The sequence below is a fragment of the Scyliorhinus canicula genome, chromosome 24, assembly GCF_902713615.1.
Source record: "Scyliorhinus canicula chromosome 24, sScyCan1.1, whole genome shotgun sequence".
NCBI lineage: Eukaryota > Metazoa > Chordata > Chondrichthyes > Carcharhiniformes > Scyliorhinidae > Scyliorhinus > Scyliorhinus canicula.
In genome coordinates, this window is record NC_052169.1 from 25,701,078 (window position 1) to 25,728,777 (window position 27,700).

At 47.9% G+C, this 27,700-nt stretch overlaps 1 protein-coding gene across 1 annotated transcript in view; it reads left to right on the forward strand.

Annotated features, from left to right (window-relative positions):
* LOC119956733 (talin-2) overlaps positions 1–27,700 on the forward strand; it is a 369,765-nt gene that overhangs the window by 225,724 nt on the left and 116,341 nt on the right. The window contains exons 21-28 of the mRNA XM_038784070.1: positions 3,050–3,146; positions 5,289–5,467; positions 5,894–6,022; positions 11,957–12,059; positions 17,215–17,423; positions 22,320–22,439; positions 23,461–23,658; positions 26,004–26,143. Coding sequence (XP_038639998.1) covers positions 3,050–3,146; positions 5,289–5,467; positions 5,894–6,022; positions 11,957–12,059; positions 17,215–17,423; positions 22,320–22,439; positions 23,461–23,658; positions 26,004–26,143 — 1,175 coding nt within the window. The remainder of the gene's footprint in view (positions 1–3,049; positions 3,147–5,288; positions 5,468–5,893; positions 6,023–11,956; positions 12,060–17,214; positions 17,424–22,319; positions 22,440–23,460; positions 23,659–26,003; positions 26,144–27,700) is intronic.

Here is a 27,700-nt window from a genome sequence, read left to right on the forward strand (position 1 = left end):
CTACTCTCACCCCTCTTCTCTCCCTCCCCTTTCCTCCCCCTCTCTATCCCTTTCCTCCCCTTCTACACCCCTCTCTGTATCTCTCTCTATCTCTCTCTTGCTTTTGTTTTCCCTCTCTCTCTCTCTCCCCCTCTCTCTTCTCCCCCCTCTCCCGCTGTCTGTCTCTCTCTCTCTCTCTCTCTCTCTCTCTCTCTTCCCCCTCTCTCTTCCCCCCACTCTATCTTCTCCCCCCTCTCCCGCTGTCTGTCTCTCTCTCTCTCTCTCTCTCTCTCTCTCTCTCTCTCTCTCTCTCTCTCTCTCTCACACACACTTCCCACCTCTCCCTTCTCCCCCCCCCTCCCTCTGTCTCTGTGTCTCTCTCTCTCTCCCCCTCTCTCTTCTCCCCCCTCTCCCGCTGTTTCTGTCTCTCTCTCTCTCTGGGAGCAGGGGTATATATTTGCCAGTGTGACTGTGTAATGGGGTATGTGCGCCACTTCCCAATTTGCTTTCTCCCATTTCAATGAGATTCTGTTTAAAATTTGAAGTGTCTACACGGGACACGCGTGCAATCAGGCGACGAGGCAGGTTTTCGGTGGTGAAACCCACTGTGAGCAGGTGCGGCCGGGCTCACTGGGAGGGAGGAGGTCAGCATCACAACCATAACTTCCTTATTCAACTCCATAGATATTAACTTGGGAACGTAATGGGTGCTTTTCAAACTTCAGTTTCGCTTGTAAATATTTCTCGGTGCATTTGTTTCACTTTATTCGTGTGTGCATCATGGTTAAGACCAACTTGGTGAGAGAGCTAAATAGTTGGCCCACATTGATGGCTACAGGGAAGACAGGCATACATAATAATGATCTCCGATATACATTAATGATCTAGATCCTGCTGTGCGGGAGACAATTTCAAAGTTTGTAGATGATACAAAACTTGGAAATATTGTAAACTGTGAAGAGGACAGTGTGGAACTTCAAAAGGACAGAGACAAGTTGGTTGAGTGGGCAGGTAGGTGGCAGATGAAGTTTAATGCAGCAAAGTGTGAGGTAGGAATAACACAGGGAGACAATACAAATAAAGGGTGAAAATCTTAAAGGGCGAGGAGCAGAGGGACCTGGTTGCATATGTACAGAGATCATTGAGGATGTCAGGACTGGTGAAGAGAGCAGGTAATAAAGCATGCAGCGTTCTGGGCTTTATTTAATATGGGCACAGAGTACAAGAGTTAAGGAAGTTATTCCAAACTTACACAAGACCTCAGCTGGAATATTGTGCTCAGTTCTGGGCCACATTATAGGAAGGATGTGAACACATTGGAGAGAGTGCAGGAGAGATTCACAAGGATGGTTCCAGGGATGAGAAACTTCAGTGATGAGAGGAGATTGGAGAGGTTGGGCCTGTTCCCCTTGGAGAGAAGGAGGCCGAGAGGAGATTTGATCGAGAAATACTGTTCTTGCTTGTAAAAGGATGAAAACGAGAGGGCGCAGATTTAAAGTGATTTGCGGGGCAGCAGGGCGGCGCAGTGGTTAGCACTGCTGCCTCTCGGCGCCGAGGACCCGGGTTCGATCCCGGCCCCGGGTCGCTGTCCGTGTGGCGTTTGCACATTCTCCCCGTGTCTGCGTGGGTCTGACCCCCACAACCCAAAGATGCACAGGGTAGGTGAATTTGCCACACTAAATTGTCCCTTAATTGGAAATAAGTGTTGTGTATTCTAAAATTATAAATTTAAAAAAATAAATAAATAAAGTGATTTGCAAAAGAGGCAAATGTGATGTGATAAGTGATGTTTTCACACAGCAAGTGGTTGGGGTCTGGGATGCACGGCCTGGTGGAGGCAGGTTCAATCGAGGCATTCGAGAGGAATTAGATTGAATGTGCAGGTGTGTGGGGAATGGCACTAAAAGTCATGATGCTCGTTTGGAGAGATGATGCAGACACGATGGGACAAAGGGCCTCCTTCAGCATCGTGACATTTCTGCGATTTTCTTACTTTGGAGGAAGCAATGTTGTGTTTTTTAATTGACTGATTATTGAATGTTCCTGTTAGTGATCAGTGCTGTACGCTCAACTGACCCTCCCTTCTCTGCATTGTAAAGGACATTGTCAGCGAGGGTAATTGGAATATTGTAGATGAACACACAACTCGGACAGACCCTGCCACCCAACACCCTGAGATGGACACAAATGTGGACAGTACCGACACTGCCCTCTGGGCCGCTCATCTTCGGGCCTTGATTGACTGCCCCCACTGCCCCCAGGACACTGAGCACTTCACTCCTCCACCCCAACAGCCTCACCCTCTGTCCTCCTCAAACATTCATTGTGACAAACCTCTAGGAGTTGGCTCAGGAGCTGACAGACATGAAAATCGGGGACAGTCACTGACAGTCGACACCGATTTCAGCCAAGTCAGGAGATTACAAAGGAAGATTTAGAGACATGGAAGTGAGGGAAAAGAAAGGATAGAGCATTGCGATTGAAAGCATAGTGCATAGTGTAGGTTAGATGGCCTTTAGTTTTTTTCCATGTCGGTGCAACATCGAGAGCCGAAGGGCCTGTACTGCGCTGTATCGTTCTATGTTCTATGTTCTAAAGCTGGTTTGAGGAAAGAAAACAAGGTCAAAGACGAGGACAGTTTAACCAAACGGTTGGAAATGAATTTTGGGGCCATTCTGTTCGATGTATAATCAGTGATTTGGATCCCAGCCCAGCGAGTGGTGTTAGTAAATGTTGAATATATCAAATAGGAGGTATGGTTCGTTCTTTGAAGAGAAAGCTACCAAGGCCGATTAATACGATGAGAGAATTGGCTGAAAGATAGCAGGTGGAATTCAGTGTCAGGAAATGTGAAATGATGCAGCAAGAACAGAAAATGCTGGACAGTCTCAACAGGTCTGTGGAGAGAGAAGGGAGCGAGCGTTTCCAGTCTGAAATCGTCAGCTCCCTTCTCTCTCCACAGACGCTGTCAGACCTGCTGAGGGTGTCCAGCAAATTTCTGTTTCCGATTCCAGCATCCGCAGTCATTTGCTTTTACGTTTATGAGTTGATGTAATTTGGTTTCTGAAAGAAAGGGAGCCGGGAACACTCTGAACACACTATAATTGAGCTCCAAAGTATCGGATGCACACTGAGGTTGGAGGAAGTAGACGAGGATTCTGCCAGGGGTGAAGAAATATCAATACGAAGGCAGATATGAACAATTAGCTTTTGTTTTCATTGGGCAGGTGACATGGTGATATTATAGCCGTCTGTAAGAGAAGATAGGAGAGACTCGAGAAAGACAAACTATTTCAAATGGTTGAGGGATCGAGTACAAAGGGCAGAGATACAAGAGCAAGAGAACCAGGGAGCGGGGGACCTCCGGGTGGCGCTGCTCTCCTTGTGTCTGCTGCCCTTGTCCTTCTGGGTGGCAGAGGTCGCAGGATTGGAAGGTCCTGCCCAAGGGGCATCGCTGCGATCCCGCAGTGCATCTTGTCAATGGTACACACGGCTGCCACTCTGCGTCGGTGGTGGAGGGAGCGGACGTTTAAGGTGGTGGATGGGGTGTCGAGAACCAAAGGTTATATATTGACAGCCATCAGAATTTGTGTTGTGTTGACTGGTGAGTTACCGAGACTTGCTGAATCAGAATAATCCGCGTATTCCCTGGCCCCTCTGCCTCAGATAATTTGTTTCTTATAATTGTCCTTGACAGCTAGACAATAACTCAGACAGCGATTACTGAACACCAGTAATAGGCCTGATGTTTTATGGCAAAACTCTCCAGGTTTAAATGATCCACATATATTGGCACCCCATCTGTTTGTTCAATGGCAGATTCTTCCCAATTAGAATTTAATGGCATTCCGCAAATCAGCCCCATTTTAGTGGCTCAGTAAAATAATCCAAGTACATACATGGCTGACGTTTAATGAATAAATTTTCTGCAATGTCTCTGAAAATGGTTAAATTGTTTGTGGGCAGTATTCCGAGATTCTGTATTATTTCCACAGTTCAACTGAAAGCCACAAAAAGTGCGTGAGTTTAGTTTCTGATTTTGGAAGCTGCTATATTTCTGTCTCAGTCATGGCTCTTTCACGCCTGGGTCAGAAGGTATGGGTTCAAGCCCCACTCCCGAGATCTGGGCAGAAATTGAGTCTCATACATCCAGTGTCTTACTGAGGGAGTGCCGCAATGTCAGAGGGTCAGTACTGAGGGAGGGCTGCCTGTCCGAGGGTTAGTGCTGAGGGAGTGTTGCACTGTTAGAGGGTCAGTACTGAGGGAGTGCCGCACTGTCAGAGGGTCAGTACTGAGGGAGTGCTGCACTGTCCGAGGGCCAGTACTGAGGGAACGTGGCACTGTCCGAGAGTCAGTACTGAGGGAGTGCCGCACTGTCAGAGGGTCAGTACTGAGGGAGTGCTGCACTGTCGGATGGTCAGTACTGAGGGAGTGCTGCACTGTCGGAGGGTCAGTACTGAGGGAGTGCTGCACTGTCCGAGGGTCAGTACTGAGGGAATGTGGCACTGCCCGAGAGTCAGTACTGAGGGAGTGCCGCACTGTCAGAGGGTCAGTACTGAGGGAGTCCTGCACTGTCGGAGGGTCAGTACTGAGGGAGTGCTGCCTGTCCGAGGGTCAGTACTGAGGGAGTGCTGCACTGTCGGAGGGTTAGTGCTGAGGGAGTGCCGCACTGTCAGAGGGTCAGTACTGAGGGAGTGCTGCCTGTCCGAGGGTCAGTACTGAGGGAACGTGGCACTGTCCGAGAGTCAGTACTGAGGGAGTGCCGCACTGTCCGAGGGTCAGTACTGAGGGAGTGCTGCACTGTCAGAGGGTCAGTACTGAGGGAGTGCTGCACTGTCGGAGGGTTAGTGCTGAGGGAGTGCCGCACTGTCAGAGGGTCAGTACTGAGGGAGTGCTGCCTGTCCGAGGGTCAGTACTGAGGGAGTGCTGCACTGTCAGAGGGTCAGTACTGAGGGAGTGCTGCCTGTCCGAGGGTCAGTACTGAGGGAGTGCTGCAAGGTCGGAAGGTCAGTACTGCTGGAGCTGTGCCCTGTCAGGGGTGACAGCTTCCAGATGAAACGTGAGGCCCCATCGATCCTGGATAAAATATCCCATGGCACAGTTTTGAAGAAGAGGGGGTGTCCTGGCCAGCATTTATCCCTCACTCAGCATGACTGAAGACAGTTCTCTGGTCACATTGCTGTGTGTGGGATCTTGCTGTGTTTAAATTTGGCTGCAGCGTTTCCTGCATTCCAGCCGTGAGTGCGCTTCACATGCTTCATCACTTCTAAAGCATTTGGAACCTCCTGAGGATGTGTGAGGTGCTGTAGAAATGCGAGTTTCCCTGCTTAATCTTTCCCTTGTGTTTCTCCAGCCTGGCAGTAAGATGGTGTCCTCCGCGAAAGCTGCTGTGCCCACTGTCACTGACCAGGCGGCTGCCATGCAGCTTGGCCAGTGTGCCAAGAACCTGGCCACCAGTCTGGCCGAACTCCGAACGTCTGTGCAGAAGGTCAGTAACGAGTGGACGAGCGACCTGCTGTCGGCACTTACCGAGGTGCTGTGTGTCTGGGGTTGGGAACATAAGAACATAAGAACTAGGAGCAGGAGTAGGCCATCTGGCCCCTCGAGCCTGCTCCGCCATTCAATGAGATCATGGCTGATCTTTTGTGGACTCAGCTCCACTTTCCGGCCCGAACACCATAACCTTAATCCCTTTATTCTTCAAAAAACTATCTATCTTTATCTTAAAAACATGTAATGAAGGAGCCTCAACTGCTTCACTGGGCAAGGAATTCCATAGATTCACAACCCTTTGGGTGAAGAAGTTCCTCCTAAACTCAGTCCTAAATCTACTTCCCCTTTACGGTTTAGTAATGGAGTGGAGAAGACCCAAAAATCAACTAAAACAAGTCATTTGCCATTCTCTTGAACACAGGCTCATGAAGCGTGCGGGCCGATGGAAATCGACTCTGCTTTGCAGTCGGTGCAGACTCTGAGGAATGAACTCCAGGATGCCAAGATGGCGGCATCTGACGGGCAATTAAAACCGCTGCCAGGGGAGACGGTAAGATGAACTACCTTCTCAAACCATTCTTGTCTTTTTGAGTGGATATTGTGTCACCTTCCCCATCACCATCGAAATGTGTTCATAGAATCATAGAAAAGTTACAGTGCAAAAGGAGGCCATTCATCCCATCTTGTCCATGCCAGCCCAAGGACACCCAGATGCCCTTTCTAATTCCACCTTCCTGCACTCGGTCCATTGCCCTGTATCTTACAACACTTAAGTTGCAGATCCAGGTACTATTAAAAGAGGTTAGGGTCTCTGCCTCCACCACCAACTCGGGCAGCGAATTCCAAACTCCCACTACCCTCTGCGTAAAAAATTTTCTTCCTCATGTCCCCTCAAAACCTTAGAACATAGAACATTACAGCGCAGTACAGGCCCTTCGGCCCTCGATGTTGCGCCGTCCTGTGAAACCCCTCTAAAGCCCATCTACACTATTTCCTTATCGTCCATATGCCTATCCAATGACCATTTGAATGCGTTTAGTGTTGGCCAGTCCACTACTGTTGCAGGCAGGGCATTCCACGCCCTTACTACTCTCTGAGTAAAGAATCTACCTCTGACATCTGTCCTATATCTATCTCCCCTCAATTTAAAGCTACGTCCCCTCGTGCTGGACATCACCATCCGAGGAAAAAGGCTCTCACTGGCCACCCTATCTAATCCTCTGATCATTTTGTATGCCTCAATTAAGTCACCTCTTAACCTTCTGCTCTCTAACGAAAACAGCCTCAAGTCCTTCAGCCTTTCCTCGTAAGATCTTCCCTCCATACCAGGCAACAGCTTCTGCCACTTATTCTTGATTCTCCACCAAGGGAAACAATTTTATTCTGTCCACTCTGTCTCTTCTCCTCGTAATTTTGTCCACCTCAATTAAATCACCCCTCAGCCTTTTTAATTCCAAGGAAAATAACCCCAACCTCTCCAATCTCTCCTCGTAGCTACACTTTTCCAGCCCTGGCCACATTCTTGTACACCTCCTCTGCCCTCTCTACAGAGCAATAACCTCCTTCCTGTAATGTGGTGACCAGAACTGCCCACAATCCTCCAGCTGTGGCCTCACCAGTGTTTTATACAATTCCAATATTATATCCTTAATTTTATATGTACCTGTGTATTCCGGGTGTGGTCTAACAATGTTCCAGGTGTAGTCTAACAAGTGGCTTTTATGGTTTTAGCAGGACTTGCCTATTTTTATACTCCATTCGCTTTGAAATAAATGCCAACATTGCATTTATACCTTGCCAATTACCTGCTGAACCTGCATGCCAGCTTGATGCAGGAGGACCCCCGAATCCCTGTGTGCTGTAGTTCTCTGCGGTCTTTCTCCAACTTCACTGCAGTGTTAATGTGAACAAAGAACAAGAACAAAGAAAATTACAGCACAGGAACAGGCCCTTCGGCCCTCCCAGCCTGCGCCGATCCAGATCCTTTATCTAAACCTGTCGCCTATTTTCCAAGGTCTACTTCCCTCTGTTCCCGCCCATTCATATATAAGAACATAAGAACGAGGAGCAGGAGTAGGCCATCTGGCCCCTCGAGCCTGCTCCGCCATTCAATTAGATCATGGCTGATCTTTTGTGGACTCAGCTCCACTTTCCGGCCCGAACACCAAACCCTTAATCCCTTTATTCTTCAAAAAACTATCTATCTTTACCTTAAAAACATGTAATGAAGGAGCCTCAACTGCTTCACTGGGCAAGGAATTCCATAGATTCACAACCCTTTGGGTGAAGAAGTTCCTCCTAAACTCAGTCCTAAATCTACTTCCCCTTATTTTGAGGCTATGCCCCCTAGTTCTGCTGTCACCCGCCAGTGGAAACAACCTGCCCGCATCTATCCTATCTATTCCCTTCATAATTTTAAATGTTTCTATAAGATCCCCCCTCATCCTTCTAAATTCCAACGAGTACAGTCCCAGTCTACTCAACCTCTCCTCATAATCCAACCCCTTCAGCTCTGGGATTAACCTAGTGAATCTCCTCTGCACATCCTCCAGCGCCAGTACGTCCTTTCTCAAGTAAGGAGACCAAAACTGAACACAATACTCCAGGTGTGGCTGCACTAACACCTTATACAATTGCAACATAACCTCCCTAGTCTTAAACTCCATCCCTCTAGCAATGAAGGACAAAATTCCATTTGCCTTCTTAATCACCTGTTGCACTTGTAAACCAACCTTCTGTGACTCGTGCACTAGCACACCCAAGTCTCTCTGAACAGCGGCATGCTTTAATATTTTATCATTTAAATAATAATCCCGTTTGCTGTTATTCCTACCAAAATGGATAACCTCACATTTGTCAACATTGTATTCCATCTGCCAGACCCGAGCCCATTCACTTAACCTATCCAAATCCCTCTGCAGACTTCCAGTATCCTCTGCACTTTTCGCTTTACCACTCATCTTAGTGTCATCTGCAAACTTGGACACATTGCCCTTGGTCCCCAACTCCAAATCATCAATGTAAATTGTGAACAATTGTGGGCCCAACACGGATCCCTGAGGGACACCACTAGCTACTGATTGCCAACCAGAGAAACACCCATTTATCCCAACTCTTTGCTTTCTAAGAGTGTCTACCTGTCTAGATGCTTCTTAAATGCTATCGTGCCGGCCTCTACCACCTCCGCTGGTAAAGCGTTCCAGGCACCCACCACCCTCTGCGTAAAAAACTTTCCACGCACATCTCCCTTAAACTTTCCCCCTCTCACCTTGAAATCGTGCCCCCTTGTAACTGACACCCCCACTCTTGGGAAAAGCCTGTTGCTGTCCACGTTGTCCATACCTCTCATAATTTTGTAGACCTCAATCAGGTCCCCCCTCAACCTCCATCTTTCCAACGAAAACAATCCTAATCTACTCAACCTTTCTTCATAGCTAGCACCCTCCATACCAGGCAACATCCTGGTGAACCTCCTCTGCACCCTCTCCAAGGCATCCACATCCTTCTGGTAATGTGGCGACCAGAACTGCACGCAGTATTCCAAATGTGGCCGAACCAAAGTCCTATACAACTGTAACATGACCTGCCAACTCTTGTACTCAATACCCCGTCCGATGAAGGCAAGCATGCTGTCTGCCTTCTTGACCACTCTATCGACCTGCGTTGCCACCTTCAGTGTACAATGGACCTGAACTCCCAGATCTCTCTGCACATCAATTTTCCCCAAGACCCTTCTATTGACCATATAGTCCGCTCTTGAATTTGATCTTCCAAAATGCATCATCTCGCATTTGCCTGGATTGAATTCCATCTGCCATTTCTCTGCCCAACTCTCCAATCTATCTATATTTTGTTGTATTTTCTGACAGTCCTCCTCGCGATCTGCAACTCCACCAATCTTAGTATCACAAACAACAGTGGTCCGAGCACTGATCCATGTGGAACACCACTAGTCACCCTTCTCCATTTTGAGACACTCCCTTCCACCACTACTCTCTGTCTCCTGTTGCCCAGCCAGTTCTTTATCCATCTAGCTAGTACACCCTGAACCCCATACGACTTCACTTTTTCCATCAACCTGCCATGGGAAACTTTATCAAACGCCTTACTAAAGTCCATGTATATGACATCTACAGCCCTTCCCTCATCAATTAACTTTGTCACTTCCTCAAAGAATTCTATTAGGTTTGTAAGACATGACCTTCCCTGCACTAAACCATGCTGCCTATCACTGATAAGTCTATTTTCATCCAAATGTGAATAGATCCTATCCCTCAGTATCTTCTCCAACAGTTTGCCTACCACTGATGTCAAGCTCACAGGTCTATAATTCCCTGGATTATCCCTGCTACCCTTCTTAAACAAAGGGACAACATTAGCAATTCTCCAGTCCTCCGGGACCTCACCCGTGCTCAAGGATGCTGCAAAGATATCTGTTAAGGCCCCAGCTATTTCGTCACTCATTTCTCTCAGTAACCTGGGATAGATCCCATCCGGACCTGGGGACTTGTCCACCTTAATGCCTTTTAGAATACCCAAAACCTCCCCCTTCCTTATGTCGACATGACTTAGAATATTTAAACATCCATCCCTAGCCTCAACATCCGTCATGTCCCTCTCCTTGGTGAATACCGATGCAAAGTACTCATTAAGAATCTCACTCATTTCCTCTGACTCCACGCATAAATTCCCTCTTTTGTCTTTGAGTGGGCCAATCCTTTCTCTAGTTATCCTCTTGCTCCTTATATACGAATAGAAGGCTTTGGGATTTTCCTTAACCCTGTTAGCCAAAGATATTTCATGACCCCTTTTAGCCCTCTTTATTGCGTGTTTGAGATTTGTCCTACTTTCCCAATATTCCTCCAAAGTTTCATGAGTTTTAAGTCGCCTTGATCTTATGAATACTTCCTTTTTCATCTGAGCTAGTCTCACAATTCCACCCGTCATCCACGGTTCCCTAATCTTGCCATTTCTATCCCTCATTTTCACAGGGACATGTCTGTCCTGCACTCTAATCAACCTTTCCTTAAAAGACTCCCACATTTCTAATGTGGATTTACCAATAAACAGCTGCTTCCAAACCACATTCCCTAGCTCCTGCCGAATTTTGTTATACTTGGCCTTTCCCCAATTTAGCACTCTTCCTTTAGGACCACTCTCGTCTTTGTCCACGAGTATTCTAAAACTTACGGAATTGTGATCGCTATTCCCAAAGTAATCACCGACTGAAACTTCAACCACCTGGCCGGGATCATTCCCCAGTACCAGGTCCAGTATGGCCCCTTCCTGAGTTGGACTATTTACATACTGCTCTAAAAAACTCTCGTGGATGCTCCTTACAAACTCTGCTCCATCTAAGCCTCCAACACTACACGAATCCCATTCAATGTTGGGGAAGTTAAAATCTCCCATCATAACCACCCTATTGCTCCTACATTTTTCTATAATCTGTCTGCATATTTGTACCTCTACTTCACGCTCGCTTTTGGGAGGCCTGTAGTAAAGTCCCAACAATGTTACTGCACCCTTCCTATTTCTTAGCTCTATCCATATTGCCTCAGTGAGCCGACTTGTGGCTATAAAGATTATTATTATTATTTAAATAATATTCAGTTCCTTTATTCTTCCTACCAAAATGCATAACTTCACATTTTCTGACATTTTATTCCATCTGCCAAGTTTTGTCCAACTCCCCTAACCTGTCTATATCCCTCTGTAGACTCTGTGTCATCCTTACCACTCGCCTTCTCACCCATTTTTGTGTCATCCTCCACCTTGGCAATAGTGCATTCACTTCCCCCGTCCAAGTCATTAATATATATTGTCAATAATTGTGGCTCCAGCATTGATCCCTGTGGCACTCCACTAACTGCAGGTTGCCATCCTGAAAATGCTCCTCTTATCCCAACTCTCTCACTTCTATCAATTAGCCATTCCTCTATCCCTGCTGTAAAAAAGAAACAATCCCAGGGACTCTGATTTATTAAGTAGCATTTTGTGCGGTATCTCATCTCAGGACCTTGAACCTGTCAGATGTCCAACAATCTCAGTTGGAAAGTATGTGTGTATACGCAAACTGGATGGCCTTGCTCTACCTGGCCTACTGTCTGGGCATCAGAACAAGATCATTTTCGTACGTCCTTCAAGAAAGGAAATCTTGCCCGGCCTGGCCTATTTGTGGCTGCAGTCCCACACCAACGTGTTTGAATCTTAGCCGTGAGGTGGTCTATTTGTGCCAAACCATAACCAGTGGTTGCAAAGGGTATCCCACTGCCACCTCTTCAGGGCCATGAGTGTTAGGCGGTCTTGCCAGCGACTCCCACTTCTTGGGAGTGAATATCATCCTCTCAAGTGATGATTGAGTTGGAGTTAGGCTGGATCACCTCGAGATAACGAATGTTAAAGATTTGGGCGCAATGAACTGTGCATGTGATTTGTCAGTGTTGGACGTGTGCTGCAATGGATTTTTGTCTCATCTATTCAGCTGGAGAAATGTGCCCAGGACCTGGGAAGTACATCGAAGGCTGTTGGTTCTTCAATGGCACAGCTCCTAACATGTGCAGCACAAGGCAATGAACACTATACAGGTGGGTACAGCTCAGTGTAATGGGCATTGTACAGGTGGGTACAGCTCAGTGTAATGGGCACTGTACAGGTGGGTACAGCTCAGTGTAATGGGCATTGTACAGGTGGGTACAGCTCAGTGTAGTGAACACTGTACAGGTGGGTACAGCTCAGTGTAATGGGCATTGTACAGGTGGGTACAGCTCAGTGTAATGGGCATTGTACAGGTGGGTACAGCGCAGTGCAATGGGCATTGTACAGGTGGGTACAGCTCAGTGTAATGGGCACTGTACAGGTGGGTACAGCTCAGTGCAATGGGCATTGTACAGGTGGGTACAGCTCAGTGTAATGGGCACTGTACAGGTGGGTACAGCTCAGTGTAATGGGCATTGTACAGATGGGTACAGCTCAGTGTAATGGGCATTGTACAGGTGGGTACAGCTCAGTGTAATGGGCACTGTACAGGTGGGTACAGCTCAGTGCAATGGGCATTGTACAGGTGGGTACAGCTCAGTGTAATGGGCACTGTACAGGTGGGTACAGCTCAGTGTAATGGGCATTGTACAGATGGGTACAGCTCAGTGTAATGGGCACTGTACAGGTGGGTACAGCTCAGTGTAATGAACACTGTACAGGTGGGTACAGCTCAGTGTAATGAACACTGTACAGGTGGGTACAGCTCAGTGTAATGGGCACTGTACAGGTGGGTACAGCTCAGTGTAATGGGCACTGTACAGGTGGGTACAGCGCAGTGCAATGGGCATTGTACAGGTGGGTACAGCTCAGTGTAATGGGCACTGTACAGGTGGGTACAGCTCAGTGCAATGGGCATTGTACAGGTGGGTACAGCTCAGTGTAATGGGCACTGTACAGGTGGGTACAGCTCAGTGTAATGGGCATTGTACAGATGGGTACAGCTCAGTGTAATGGGCATTGTACAGGTGGGTACAGCTCAGTGTAATGGGCACTGTACAGGTGGGTACAGCTCAGTGCAATGGGCATTGTACAGGTGGGTACAGCTCAGTGTAATGGGCACTGTACAGGTGGGTACAGCTCAGTGTAATGAACACTGTACAGGTGGGTACAGCTCAGTGTAATGAACATTGTACAGGTGGGTACAGCTCAGTGTAATGGGCATTGTACAGATGGGTACAGCTCAGTGTAATGGGCACTGTACAGGTGGGTACAGCTCAGTGTAATGAACACTGTACAGGTGGGTACAGCTCAGTGTAATGAACACTGTACAGGTGGGTACAGCTCAGTGTAATGGGCACTGTACAGGTGGGTACAGCTCAGTGTAATGAACACTGTACAGGTGGGTACAGCTCAGTGTAATGGGCATTGTACAGGTGGGTACAGCTCAGTGTAATGGGCAATGTACAGGTGGGTACAGCTCAGTGTAATGAGCACTGTACAGGTGGGTACAGCTCAGTGCAATGAACACTGTACAGGTGGGTACAGCTCAGTGTAATGAACACTCTACAGGTGGGTACAGCTCAGTGTAATGGGCATTGTACAGGTGGGTACAGCTCAGTGTAATGGGCACTGTACAGGTGGGTACAGCTCAGTGTAATGGGCATTGTACAGGTGGGTACAGCTCAGTGTAATGAACACTCTACAGGTGGGTACAGCTCAGTGTAATGGGCAGTGTACAGGTGGGTACAGCGCAGTGCAATGGGCACTGTGCAGGTGGGTACAGCTCAGTGTAATGAACACTGTACAGGTGGGTACAGCTCAGTGTAATGGGCAATGTACAGGTGGGTATAGCTCAGTGTAATGGGCACTGTACAGATGGGTATAGCTCAGTGTAATGAACACTGTACAGGTGGGTACAGCTCAGTGTAATGAACACTGTACAGGTGGGTACAGCTCAGTGTAATGGGCACTGTACAGGTGGGTACAGCTCAGTGTAATGGGCATTGTACAGATGGGTACAGCTCAGTGTAATGGGCATTGTACAGATGGGTACAGCTCAGTGTAATGGGCACTGTACAGGTGGGTACAGCTCAGTGTAATGGGCATTGTACAGGTGGGTACAGCTCAGTGTAATGAACACTGTACAGGTGGGTACAGCTCAGTGTAATGGGCATTGTACAGGTGGGTACAGCTCAGTGTAATGGGCATTGTACAGATGGGTACAGCTCAGTGTAATGGGCACTGTACAGGTGGGTACAGCTCAGTGTAATGGGCATTGTACAGGTGGGTACAGCTCAGTGTAATGAACACTGTACAGGTGGGTACAGCTCAGTGTAATGGGCATTGTACAGGTGGGTACAGCTCAGTGTAATGAACACTGTACAGGTGGGTATAGCTCAGTGTAATGAACACTGTACAGGTGGGTACAGCTCAGTGTAATGGGCATTGTACAGGTGGGTACAGCTCAGTGTAATGGGCACTGTACAGGTGGGTACAGCTCAGTGTAATGGGCAGTGTACAGGTGGGTACAGCTCAGTGTAATGGGCACTGTACAGGTGGGTACAGCTCAGTGTAATGAACATTGTACAGGTGGGTACAGCTCAGTGCAATGGGCACTGTACAGGTGGGTACAGCTCAGTGTAATGGGCAATGTACAGGTGGGTTCAGCTCAGTGTAATGAACACTGTACAGTGGAGGGGTTGGGGTCCCGGATTTGGCAAGACTGCAGAGCTTACTTGAGGAAGGATGTGGAGGCGTTGGAGGGAGTACAGAGGAGAATAACAAGAATGATTCCCGGAATAAGGAACTGTAGCTGTGAGGAGAGATTGGAGAGATGAGGTCAAGTATATATTTCCCTCCTGTTGGTTCCCTCACCATAGAACATAGAACGATACAGCGCAGTACAGGCCCTTCGGCCCTCGATGTTGCACCGACATGGAAAAAAAAACTAAAGGCCATCTAACCTACACTATTCCCTTATCATCCATATGCTTATCCAATAAATTTTTTAATGCCCTCAATGTTGGCGAGTTCACTACTGTCGCAGGTAGGGCATTCCACGGCCTCGCCACTCTTTGCGTAAAAAACCCACCTCTGACCTCTGTCCTATATCTATTACCCCTCAATTTAAGGCTATGTCCCCTCGTGCTAGCCACCTCCATCCACGGGAGAAGGCTCTCGCTGTCCATCTGCTGCAGTCCCAGCCTAGCAGCTATGTCGTTTAGGGCCCGGCCAGCTCGGTCTGCGGTGAAACTACCGAGCCACTCTTGATGGACATTGAGATCCCCACCCAAAGTTCATTCTGCGCCCTTGCCACCCTCAGTGCTTCCTCCAACTGGTGTTCAACATGGAGGGGGACTGATTCTTCAGCTGATGGTGAACGGTACGAGGTATTCAGCAGGAGGTTTCCTTGCCCATCTTTGACCTGATGTCACGAGACGTGATGGGTTCCAGAGTCGAGGACTTCAAGAGCAACTCCCTTCTGACTGCATACCACTGTGCCGCACCTTCTCTGCTGGGTCGGTGCGACAGGACATACCCAGGAATGGTGGTGGTGTCTGTACGGTATGATTCCGTGAGTATGACTATGTCAGGCTGTTGCTTGACGAGTCTGAGGGACAGCTTTCCCTTCAATCATTGCTCAATTCTCATTTACCCATCTTTGTAACAACCCCTGGATATCCAAATTAAACAATCTGTCCGTGTCTGACTTGGAAGGTGATGCGAATGGTCACAGTGCTCTAGAGCAGCAATAACCTGCTCACGGAGACTCAATTTGGATTTAACCAGGGTCACAGCCCCTGACTAAAGAGCTGAATCCTGGAGGTGAGAGTGACTGCTGTTGACGTCAAGGAAGCATTTGACCGAGTGTGGCATCAAGGAGCTCTAGCTAAACTGGAGTCAATGGGAATCAGGGGGGAAACTCTCCACTGGCTGGAGTCCTATCTGGAAGGTGGTTGTGGTTGTTGAAGTCATGAACCCAGGGCATCACTGCAGGGTTCCTCGGTGTGGTGTGTTCTGTGCCCATCCATCTTCAGCTGCTTCAACGTATGGTCAGAAGTGGGGATGTTCGCTGATGATTTCACAGTGTTCAGCCCCATTTGAGACTCCGCAGACACTGAAGCAGTCCATGCCTGCATGCAGAAAGACCTGGACAATATCCAGGTTTGGATCAATAAGTGGCAAATGAAATTCACGCCACGAGTGGTAATTATCATTTCCAATAAATAACAAAGCAGCCATTGCCCCTTGGCATTCAATAGCATTACCATCGCTGATTCCCCTACTATCAACATCCTGGGGGCTACTATTGACCAGAAACTGAACTGGACTAGCCCTGTTAATATTGTGGCTACCAGGGTAGGTCAGTGGCTAGGAATCTTGCGGTGTGTAATTCATCTTCTGACTCTTTAAAACCTGTCCACCATCTACAAGGCACACGTCAGGAGTGTGATGGAATGCTCCCCACTTGCCTGGATGAGTGTCGCTCCAACAACACTCAAGAAGCTCGGCACCACCCAGGACAAAGCAGCCCCGTTCAATTGGTATCCCATCCACAAACATTCAAACCCTTCACCACTAACGCACAGTGGCAGCCGTGTGTACCATCTACAAGGTGCACTGCAGGAACTCACCAAGGCTCCTTCGGCAGCACCTTCCAAACCCTGGGCTGCTTCTAACATCTAGAAGGACAAGAGCAGCAGATACCTGGGAACCCCACCACCTGGAGGTTCCCCTCCAAGTCACTCACCACCCTGACTTGGAAATAGACCGGCTGTTCCTTCACTGTCGCTGAGTCAAACTTCTCGAACCGCCTCAGTAACAGCACTGTGGGTGTATCTGCACCTCGGAGACTGCAGCGGTTCAAGAAGGCAGCTCACCACCACCTGCTCGATTAAGGATAGGTGACAAATGCCTGGCCAGCGATGCCCGAATCCCATGACAGAGTAAAAGAGTCTTGGAAGTTGAATTATTTGGACCATTTGGGAAGGGGAAACAGAGCCATTCTTCGATCTGAGATCATTGATTCACGGCCTTAGAGAGATAGACCCTCAGCGTGACTTTTTATTAGGTGGACTGTGCCCCTGAGGCAAGTGGATAAGGACCCTCACCCCACCCCAGACTAAGTGGAGCAGGTCAGGAGGTTGGGGTTAAAGTTCAGGAGATAGTAACTTTGACAAAGTAGGAGGTGATTGGCTGTTTGTTCTCTTGCACCTGTTACTGTGCCGGTACTGTTTGCTCAGATTGTTATCTGCTCCTCAGGTATCGCTGCACGAGAAACAGCACAAGCCCTCAAGACACTGGCGTCCGCTGCCCGTGGGGTGGCTGCCTCGACCGATAACTCTCCGGCTCAGAATTCCATGCTGGATACGGCACGGGATGTGATGGATGGATCTGCCGTGCTGATCCAGGAAGCCAAGAACGCGTTAGCCTCGCCAGGCGACGCAGAGAGTCAGCAAAGGCTAGCGCAGGTCAGCTCCTCAGCCTGTATCAAATCCACGATATGTGCGTTATACTAAAAGTCGGTGTGTGCGCGATGTGGCTCAGCGGGAAGCTCTCTCTCCTCGAAGTCTGAACGTTCAAGTCCCCCTCCAGAGATTTGAGCAGACATCACCCTGACATTCCCAATCCGGGCTGCAGGGGTAATGGATGCCCTCACACCCAGCCTGACATTCCCAATCCGGGCTGCAGGGGTAATGGATGCCCTCACACCCATCCTGACATTCCCAATCCGGACTGCAGGGGTGATGGATGCCCTCACACCCATCCTGACATTCCCAATCCGGGCTGCAGGGGTGATGGATGCCCTCACACCCATCCTGACATTCCCAATCTGGGCTGCAGGGGTAATGGATGCCCTCACACCCAGCCTGACATTCCCAATCCTGCCCTCGCAGGTGGATGGTGCCAAATCCCTCAAAGGATTTCTCCCTGGTCTCCTGGCTAATGCTTACCCTCCATCAACATCACAGAAACACAGATGGGTCTGCTCATGATCACGTTGCTGTGTCTGGGATCTTGCTGTGTAGAAATTAGCTGCGGCATTTCAGCAATGAGTGCACTTAATGAAGCACTTCAAAGGCCGCAGTGTGGGACGTTCTGAGGTGCTGGAAGGTGCGAGATGAATGCAAGTCTTCTGAATTAGCCCAGTCGGAAAGAGGACGTTAGGGGACGATGGGGAGATTAACCCGGCAGGCCAGAGACGCCTGAAACCATCGGCCTCCCATTGACCAAACTGAGTTAAAATTGGCCCTTTTCCATTGAATCTGTTTCTCTTCAACATGTCCTCTACCCAGGATGACAGGCACGATCTCTACATTACAGCATCAGGGTTAAATAAATACTAGGCTCAATTTTTCTTTTTATTCATTGATGGGATGTGGGCGTCGCTGGCTGGGTCAACATCTATTGCCCAGCCCTAAGAATTCACCACATTGCTGCAGGACTGGAGTCACGTGTAGGTCAAGCCAGGTAAGGATGGCAGATTTCCTACCCGAAAGTGCGTTAGGGAACCAGATAGGTTTTGGATTTTACGACAATCGACAATGGTTCTGTGGTCTTCATTAGACTTTTAATTCTAGATTTTTATTGAATTGAAATTTCACAATCTGCCATGGCGGGATTGGAACCCGGGACACCAGAGCATTTCCCTGGGTCTCTTGGATTGCTAGTCCAGTGACAACACCACTTCGCCATCTCCTCCCCTAATCACTGTGAGGATTATTACTCCACCGTCTTTGCTGTCCTCTGACAGACTCCAAAGAGCGGAACACTGACCTGTTCAATGTCCTTCAGTTCACTCTGTTCACCAGCATTGACAGAAAGAACATTGGTTGCGTGATGTTCAATCATAGATACATAGAAGATAGGAGCAGGAGGAGGCCTTTTGGCCCTTCGAGCCTGCTCCACCGTTCATGACGATCATGGCTGATCATCCAACTCAATAGCCTAATCCTGCTTTCTCCCCATAGCCTTTGATTCCATTCTCCCCAAGTGCTATATCCAGCCGCCTCTTGAATATATTCAAAGTTTTAGCATCAACTACTTCCTGTGGTAATGAATTCCACAGGCTCACCACTCTTTGGTGAAGAAATGTCTCCTTATCTCTGTCCGAAATGGTTTACCCTGAATCCTCAGACCCCCTTGTTCTGGACACACCCATCATTGGTAACATCTTCCCTGCATCTACCCTGTCTAGTCCCGTTAGAATTTTATAAGTCTCTATGAGATCCCCCCCTCATTCTTCTGAACTCCAGCGAGAACAATCCCAACCTAGTCAATCTCTCCTCATATGACAGTCCCGCCATCCCTGGAATCAGTCTGGTAAACTTTTGCTGCACTCCCTCGATAGCAAGAACATCCTTCCTCAGAGAAGGAGACCAAAACTGCACACAATACTCCAAATGTGTCCATTTGTCCAAAGATGTGCGGGTGAGGTGGATTGGCCATGATCAATTGCCCTCAGTGTCCTAAAGAATAAGGTTAATGGGGGGGTTGTTGGGTTAAGGGTATGGGGTGAATATGTGGGTTTGAGTGGGGTGATCATTGCTCGGCACAACATCGAGGGCCGAAGGGCCTGTTCTGTGCTGTACTGTTCTAAATATCTAAATGTGGCCTCACCAAGGCACTGTACAATTGCAGTAACATATCCCTGCTTCTATACTCGAAACCTCTCGCAATGAAGGCCAACATACCATTAGCCTTCTTTACCGCCTGCTGCACCTGCATGCTTACCATCAGCGACTGGTGCACAAGGACACCCAGGTCCCGCTGTACACTCCCCTCTCCCAATTTATAACCATTCAGGTAGTAATCTGCCTTCCTGTTTTTGCTTCCAAAATGAATAACCTCATACTTATCCAAATTATACTGCATCTGCCATTGATTTGCCCACTCGCCCAACTTGTCCATATCTTGCTGTAGGATCCCTGCACCCTCGTCACAATTCACCCTCCCACCTAATTTGGTATCATCTACAAACTTTGAGATGTTACATTTTGTTCCCTCATCCAAATCATTAATATATATTGTGAATAGCTGGGGTCCCAGCACCGATCCCTGTGGTACCCCACTGGTTACTGCCTGCCAATTTGAAAAGGACACATTATTCCCGACTCTTTGTTTCCTCTCTGCCAACCAGTTTTCTATCCACCTCAATACATTTCCCCCAATCCCATGCGCTTTAATTTTGCACAATAATCTCTTATGCAGGATTTTGTCAAACGCCTTCTGAAAGTCCAAATATACCACATCGACTGGCTCCCCCTTGTCGACTGTACTGGTTACCTCTTCAAAGAATTCCAACAGATTTGTCAAGCATGATTTCTCTTCATAAATCCAAGCTGACTCTGACTGATCCTGCCACTGCTTTCTAAATGTTCCGTTATAAAGACCTTGATAATGGATTCAAGCATTTTCCCCACTACCGATGTTAGGCTTACTGGTCTATAATTCCCTGCTTTCTCTCTACCTCCCTTTTTGAATATCGGAGTGACGTGAGCTACCTTCCAATCTGCAGGGACAGTTCCAGAGTTTATAGAATCCTGGAAGATGACCACTAATGCATATACTATTTCCAGAGCCACCTCCTTAAGCACTCTGGCATGCAGATTCTCAGGCCCTGGGGATTTATCAGCCTTCAATCCCACCAGTTTTCCCAGCACCATTTCTCTACTAATGTTGATCTCCCTCAGTTCTTCCCTCTCTCTAAACCTTTCATTCTCCAACATTTCTCGGATCTGATTTGTGTCCTCATTTGTGAAGCCAGAACCAAAGTATGTATTCAATTGCTCAGCCATTTCTTTGTCCCTTATTATGCATTCCCCTGTTTCTGTCTGTAGGGGGCCTACATTTCTCTTTACCAATCTCTTTCTCTTCACATATCTATGGAAACTCTTACTGTCCGTCTTTATGTTCTCTGGTACTGTACTTTCCCCTTCTTAATCAATCCCTTCGTCCTTCTTTGCTGAATTCTAAACTGCTCCCAATCCTCAGACCTATTATTCTTCTTCTTGGCCAATCTGTGTGCTTCTTCCTTGGATTGGATACTATTTCTAATTTCCTTTGTAAGCCATGGATTGACCCTCTTACCCCTTTGCTTTTGTGCCAGACAGGAGTGAACAGTTGCTGTAGTTCCCCCATGCGTTCCTTGAATGTTTGCCATTGTCTATCCACTGTCATCCCTTGAAGTAACTCTCCCCAATCTATCAAGGCCAACTCGCGCTTCATAGCCTCATAGATCCCTTTATTAAGATTCAGCACCCTAGTCTCTGAACCAACTACTTCACTCTCCATCTTGATAAAAAAATTCTATCATGTTCTGGTCGCTCATCCCCAAGGGGTCTCATACAGCCAGATTGGCAATGATTCCCTTCTCATTACACAGTACCCAGTCTAAGATGGCCTGCTCTCTAGTTGATTCCTCCACATATTGGTCAAGAAAACCATCCTGTATACACTCCAGGAATTCCTCCCCCACAGCATTGTGGCTAATTTGATTTGCCCAATCTATGTGAAGATTAAAATCACCCATGATCACCGATATTCCCTTATTACATCAATCTCTAATTTCTTGTTTAATGCCATTCCCAGCATCACCACTGCAGTTTGGGGGTGTATATATGACACCCACTAATGTTTTTTGTCCCTTGGTATTTCTCAATTCCACTCACACAGACTCCACATTGTCAGAGCTAATATCCTTTCTCACTATTGTGTTAATTTCCTCTTTAACCAGCAGTGCCACACCACCACCTTTTCTTTCATGCCTGTCCTTCCTAAATACTGAGAACCCTGGGACATTCAGTTCCCATCCCTGTTCACCCTGCAGCCATGTCTCCGTAATCCCAATTATATCATACCCATTTATATCTATCTGTGTGATTAGTTAATCCACTTTATTGCACTTTAATCCGTCTGCAGTGTCCGGATTCTATAGCATAGCTCCCTGCACCCTAACTCTGGAATTCCCCCTGACAACCTCTCAAATTCTCTTTGCCCTTTGAGTCACTCCTTCAAATTTACCACTTTGTCCACGATTTTGGCCACTTTCCCGAGTGTGTGGCTCAGTGTTTGGTTTAATTAGGTTGTTGTGAAATGCTTTAGAATGTTTTACCACAACGAAGGGGCGTTTGCCCCCCCACCTCACTTACCTCCAGGTGTCGTTGGCTCATCCCGCCATGCAGTTGTCCTGCTGCCCAGAGAGGCACCTCCTTTGTGCAGACCATGGCCATGCGACAATCCCAGTGAATCGGGATTGAGCCAATCCGTAATCGTACAACAGTTCTGAGGATTGGACTATGATTGAGCCTGTGTCCCCGGGTTCTAGTCAGGATGATGGTATCAACTTTTTCCTTTCCTTTTTAAAGGTGGCTAAATCTGTATCTCACTCGCTGAACAACTGTGTGAACTGCTTGCCAGGGCAGAAGGATGTGGACATGGCTTTGAAAAGCATTGGAGAATCTAGCAAGAAACTGCTGGTCGACTCGGTAGGATTTTAACAATGAGCCAAACGCTATTTTGAGCGGAGCATTTTTTAACAAAGCGTGCAAATTACAAAGGCCTGGGGGTGAATCCAGGCCTGCACTGTAGGAATTCTATGATTCAGACCAGATTAATCCCAGTGTTATCACATCCTGGCAAGGGGCTTTTCACAGTAACTTAATTTGAAGCCTACGCGTGACAATAAGCGATTTTCATTTTTCATTTTCATCCCTCCCAAACCACCCTTTGTTGTACAGGTGACAGGACGCATCAAATTGGTGGAAAGACTCACTCTCGCAACTATTGTTCATCACAATGGGTGGGATTCCCGGCCCCGCCGCACCACATTTCTGCCCGACCCGCCGGTGGGATTCTCCGTTACACCGGCCGGTCAATGGGGTTTCCCATTGTGCGGCAGCCCCACGCCGTCGGGAAACCCCCCGGACTGCCGGCATTACAGAGAATCATGCCGGCAGAGAATCTCGGCCAATATTTCCAAATTACTCCGCCCATTGATAGGCAACTTGAAGGCTTGTTGAGAACTCACAAATGCTTGTAAATACCCAGATTCCCCACATTTTGGCAGTGCGATGAGAATCCAGTGGACACCAGTTAAAACAAATTCACACTGCCCCTCCCCCCGCCTCCCTTGTAGAAGTGGTTCCCAGCAGTGTTTGCACCTCATTCCGGGATCTCACTTAATATCCTACTGCACAATGTGTGCAACAAGATCTGATCTGTCTTACACACCTTGGCAATCGCAATAACAAACTGTACAAAAGTTTCTGAATATTAAAACATTGCTGGTTCCTTTCTGAGATGTAAAGTGTGTCAGGGTGCGAGTGTGTGTCTGTGTGAGTCTGTGCACACACCTATGTGTGTCTCAGTGCTTGAGTGTGAATGTCCTGGTTGGAGGACTGCATTTCTCCCTCTCCCTGTCTCTGGCCTCTTGATCGATCTCTTTCTCCACTTTATCGATCTCTGTCTCCTCTTTATCGATCTCTTTCTCCTTTGCCTCTCCCACAGTTGCCCCCGAGCATCAAGAGTTTCCAGGAAGCACAGAGCGAGTTGAATCAGGCCGCTGCTGGCCTAAACCAGTCGGCGGGCGAGGTTGTCCATGCGTCCCGGGGGACCAGCAGGCAATTGGCCGCTGCCTCTGGCAAATTCAGTGAAGACTTTGACGAATTTTTGGATGCAGGAATGGAAATGGCTGGACAGGCTCAGGTAAGGCATGGTTATAGGACTGAACCCACGATCTGTGCACGGTATGAAATTAAATTTGCTGTGGCAAGCTGGAAAATTGGGTTAAAATCTCGTCATATTTGAACTGGATAAACTCAGCAGGTCTGGCGGCATCTGCAGGGAGAGAGGAAACAGAGGTTGACGCTCTGAGTCCTTTGGCTCTTTATCAAACATCCCCTAAAAGTATCGTGAACGCTATATGAATCGAAGGCCGGGTCAAAGTTAGACAGAGGCACATTGCTCACGATGGAGTTTAAAGGTTGTGATTTTTGGGGTTTATTTTGAGGAGGACATGAATCCTTGCGTTGCCCCCGTCTCCCATCCGCTCTGGTCTATGATTTTGAGCAGGAGGATGTACGTTACCCTTCCCTCACCCCCCCTCCCAACAAGGTTCCTGAGACCCCCTTGAGCAGGAACGGGTGTCCCACCCCTTCATTCCGGCTGAGCTGAGGAGTTGGAAAGAGGGACGTTGGAATCTGGTGGGGAGCTTTCAGCTAACTTTATGCAGCCAATGCTGTTTCTGATGCAGCCTCCATCTCCCTCTCTCTCCACCCCACCTCCCAATACAGAACCCAGTGGTGGACGTAGCTCCTTTTAAGAGCTGATCAATCCCACTCTCTGAGTGGAATTCTCCAGCCCCACCCTCGCGGCAGTCCCACCGGAGTCGATGCCGATTTCCGTGCCGCCGTCGGGGAACCCGAGGCGGGGTTGACTTCGACGGGACTGGAGAATCCTGCCTTCCGCAGACATTCATTCCCTCCCCCACTGACGCACAGTGGCAGCCGTGTGCACCATCTACAAGATGCAGTAACTCACCAAGGCTCCTTAGACAGCACCTTCCAAACCCACGACCACTGCCATCTAGCTGGACAAGGGCAAGAGATACCTGGGAACCCCACCACCTGGAGGTTCCCCTCCAAGTAAAAGGCCCGAGAGCAAGGGGGCTCAGATTTGAAGTGATCTGCAAATGAGGCAAATGCAATGGGAGGAAAAACATGTCCACACAGCGAGTGGTTGGGGCCTGGAATGCACGGCCCAGATGTGTGGTGGAGGCAGGTTCAATCGAGGCTTTTGAGAGGGTATTAGATGATTATTTAAAGGGAACAATGTGCAGGGGTTAGGGGAAAAGGCAGGGGAATGGCGCTAAGTCACGTTGCTAGTTTGGAGAGCTGGTGCAGACACGATGGGCTGAATGGCCTCCTTCAGCACAGTAACTATTCTATGACCAGTGTCTCGTGCTCATTCCCGAGCAGATTTTAAGGTTCCAGATTGCCTGTGCTGTCACTGATATTGAATCAGTACTGCTCTCAATTTAATCACTGCCCTTTGCTACATCACTGTGAATCCGATTGCCAGTGTTAGATTTCTGAAGTGGTAGCTACTGGATTGGGAAGCAGGAGCAATCTCGCTGCCAACTCACTTCTGCAACTTATTATGACTGGTCCTCTGGCTGATTTGAACTCTTTTTCTTCCAAGAAATTTGTTTCTCGAATTGGAATATTTAAGGACACAGTGAGTTAGCAGGAGAATGGGATAGCACTGCTGAGGCGTTGAATGGCCAATTGGCCTGTTTGTGTGTTGGAAGATTCCCTGACAAGGGCTCACATGTTTGCCAACAATATAACCCCCGGGATAACACCGGCAAAGTTAATGTGTGGATGTGAAGTACTTGGTCCTGTGGATCTTGTGGAATGTAACATACATGGAATTCTTTTCACTTCTGGTGACCTTGTCCTTTTCCTGCACAAAAGGAGTGCGTGTCCTCAGACATCTGTACCTCCTGCCCGATGGAAGAGAGAATAACCCGGGTGGGAGGGGTCTTTGATGATGCTGCCCGCTTTCCCAAAGCAGCGGGAGGTGTAGATAGAGTCAGTGGATGGGAGACAGGTTAGCTTGATGGACTGGGCGGTGTTCACGACTCTATAGTTTCTTATGGTCCTGGGCCGATAGGAGATGTAGGAAGATGATCTGTGTGAGAGAGCTCGTAGAGAGTCGCCACACTCCGGCCCTGATCATCTTCAATCCGATTTGTTAATAAATTTCAACGGGGAATTGGGTTGTTACTTATAAAATATTGTTATGAGGAGAGAGCAGAAGAGTGGAATCGATTGGATATCTTTTCGAGAGGGACGGTACGAACATGGTGGACCAAATGGCCGGCATCAATGCTGTAGGGTTCTGTCATTCAATGGCTGCTTCTATAGAATGGCTAGTGTGACAGAGCCTCGCACTGTGTGAGAATAGAACAGTAGACTATTGTGAGAGACTGAAAGCCTATTCAGTACAACCGGTGCAAACCATTACATGTTTTGCTTGTTTTCACACAGACAAAAGAGGGTCAGATCCAAGTCATTGGTAACTTGAAGAATATCTCCATGGCTTCCAGCAAATTGCTGCTCGCTGCCAAGTCGCTATCTGTTGATTCTGCTGCACCCAACGCCAAGAATCTCCTGGCAGCTGCCGCCCGGTAAGGACTTAATACTTAATTGAAGCTGGAACTTCACTTTGGCCAGTGCCTGAGCACCCGGTCAGCTGTTACTCAGCGGGTAGTTTCTGAGACCGAGGGTTGTGGGTTCAAACCCTACTCCAGAGACTTGAGATCAAAATCCAGACCGACTCTGCCAGTGCGGTACTGCGGGAGCCCTGTGCTCTCGCTAAAAGGAATGTTAAACTAAAGCCCTGTCTGCTTCCTCCGGTGGATGTAAATGATTCTACAGTCGGTCCAGAACACAACATTTGCTAGAATAACGGACAGGAATACCAATACTTAATTTGTAAGACTGTGAGGAAAGGGGACTTTGCTCCAGGAGTGACTCCATGCACAAATAGGGATATTAAAACCAACTTTATTACTAAACACAGCATGACCAACTTTAACAGCACAGAAAATATAGCTGTCAGGCAGGGAGGAAGTTGTCGAGCAAGGGAACCGTGGTTTACTAAGGAAGTTGAAGCACTTGTCAAGAGGAAGAAGAAGGCTTATGTTAGGATGAGACATGAAGGCTCAGTTAGGGCACTTGAGAGTTACAAGTTAGCCAGGAAGAACCTAAAGGGAGAGTTAAGAAGAGCGAGGAGAGGACACGAAAAGTCGTTGGCGGATAGGATCAAGGAAAACCCGAAGGCTTTCTATAGGTATATCAGGAAGAAAAGAATGACTAGAGTAAGATTAGGGCCAATCAAGGATAGTAGTGGAAAGTTGTGTGTGGAATCAGAGGAGATAGGGGAAGCATTAAATGGATATTTTTCGTCAGTGTTTACACTGGAGAAAGACAATGTTGTCAAGGAGAACACTCAGGTTCAGTCGACCAGGCTAGATGGAATTGAGGTTCAAAAGGAGGAGGTGTTAGCAATTTTGGAAAATGTCAAAATAGATAAATCCCCTGGGCCAGATGGGATTTATCCTAGGATTCTCTGGGAAGCCAGGGAGGAGATTGCAGAGCCTTTGTCCTTGATCTTTATGTCGTCTTTGTCGACAGGAATGGTGCCGGAAGACTGGAGGATAGCAAATGTTGTCCCCTTGTTCAAGAAGGGGAGTAGAGACAACCCTGGTAATTATAGACCTGTGAGCCTTACTTCGGTTGTGGGTAAAATGTTGGAAAAGGTTATAAGAGATGGGGTTTATAATCATCTTGAAAAGAACAAGTTGATTAGCGATACTCAACACGGTTTTGTGAAGGGTAGGTCATGTCTCACAAACCTTATTGAGTTTTTTGAGAAGGTGACCAAACAGGTGGATCAGGGTAAAGCTGTTGATGTGGTGTATATGGATTTCAGTAAGGCGTTTGATAAGGTTCCCCACGGTAGGCTATTGCAGAAAATAAGGAAGTATGGAATTGAAGGTGATTTAGCGGTTTGGATCAGTAATTGGCTAGCTGAAAGAAGACAGAGGGTGGTGGTTGATGGTAAATGTTCATCCTGGAGTTCAGTTACTAGTGGTGTACCGCAAGGATCTGTTTTGGGGCCACTGCTGTTTGTCATTTTTATAAATGACCTGGAAGAGGGTGTAGAAGGATGGGTTAGTAAA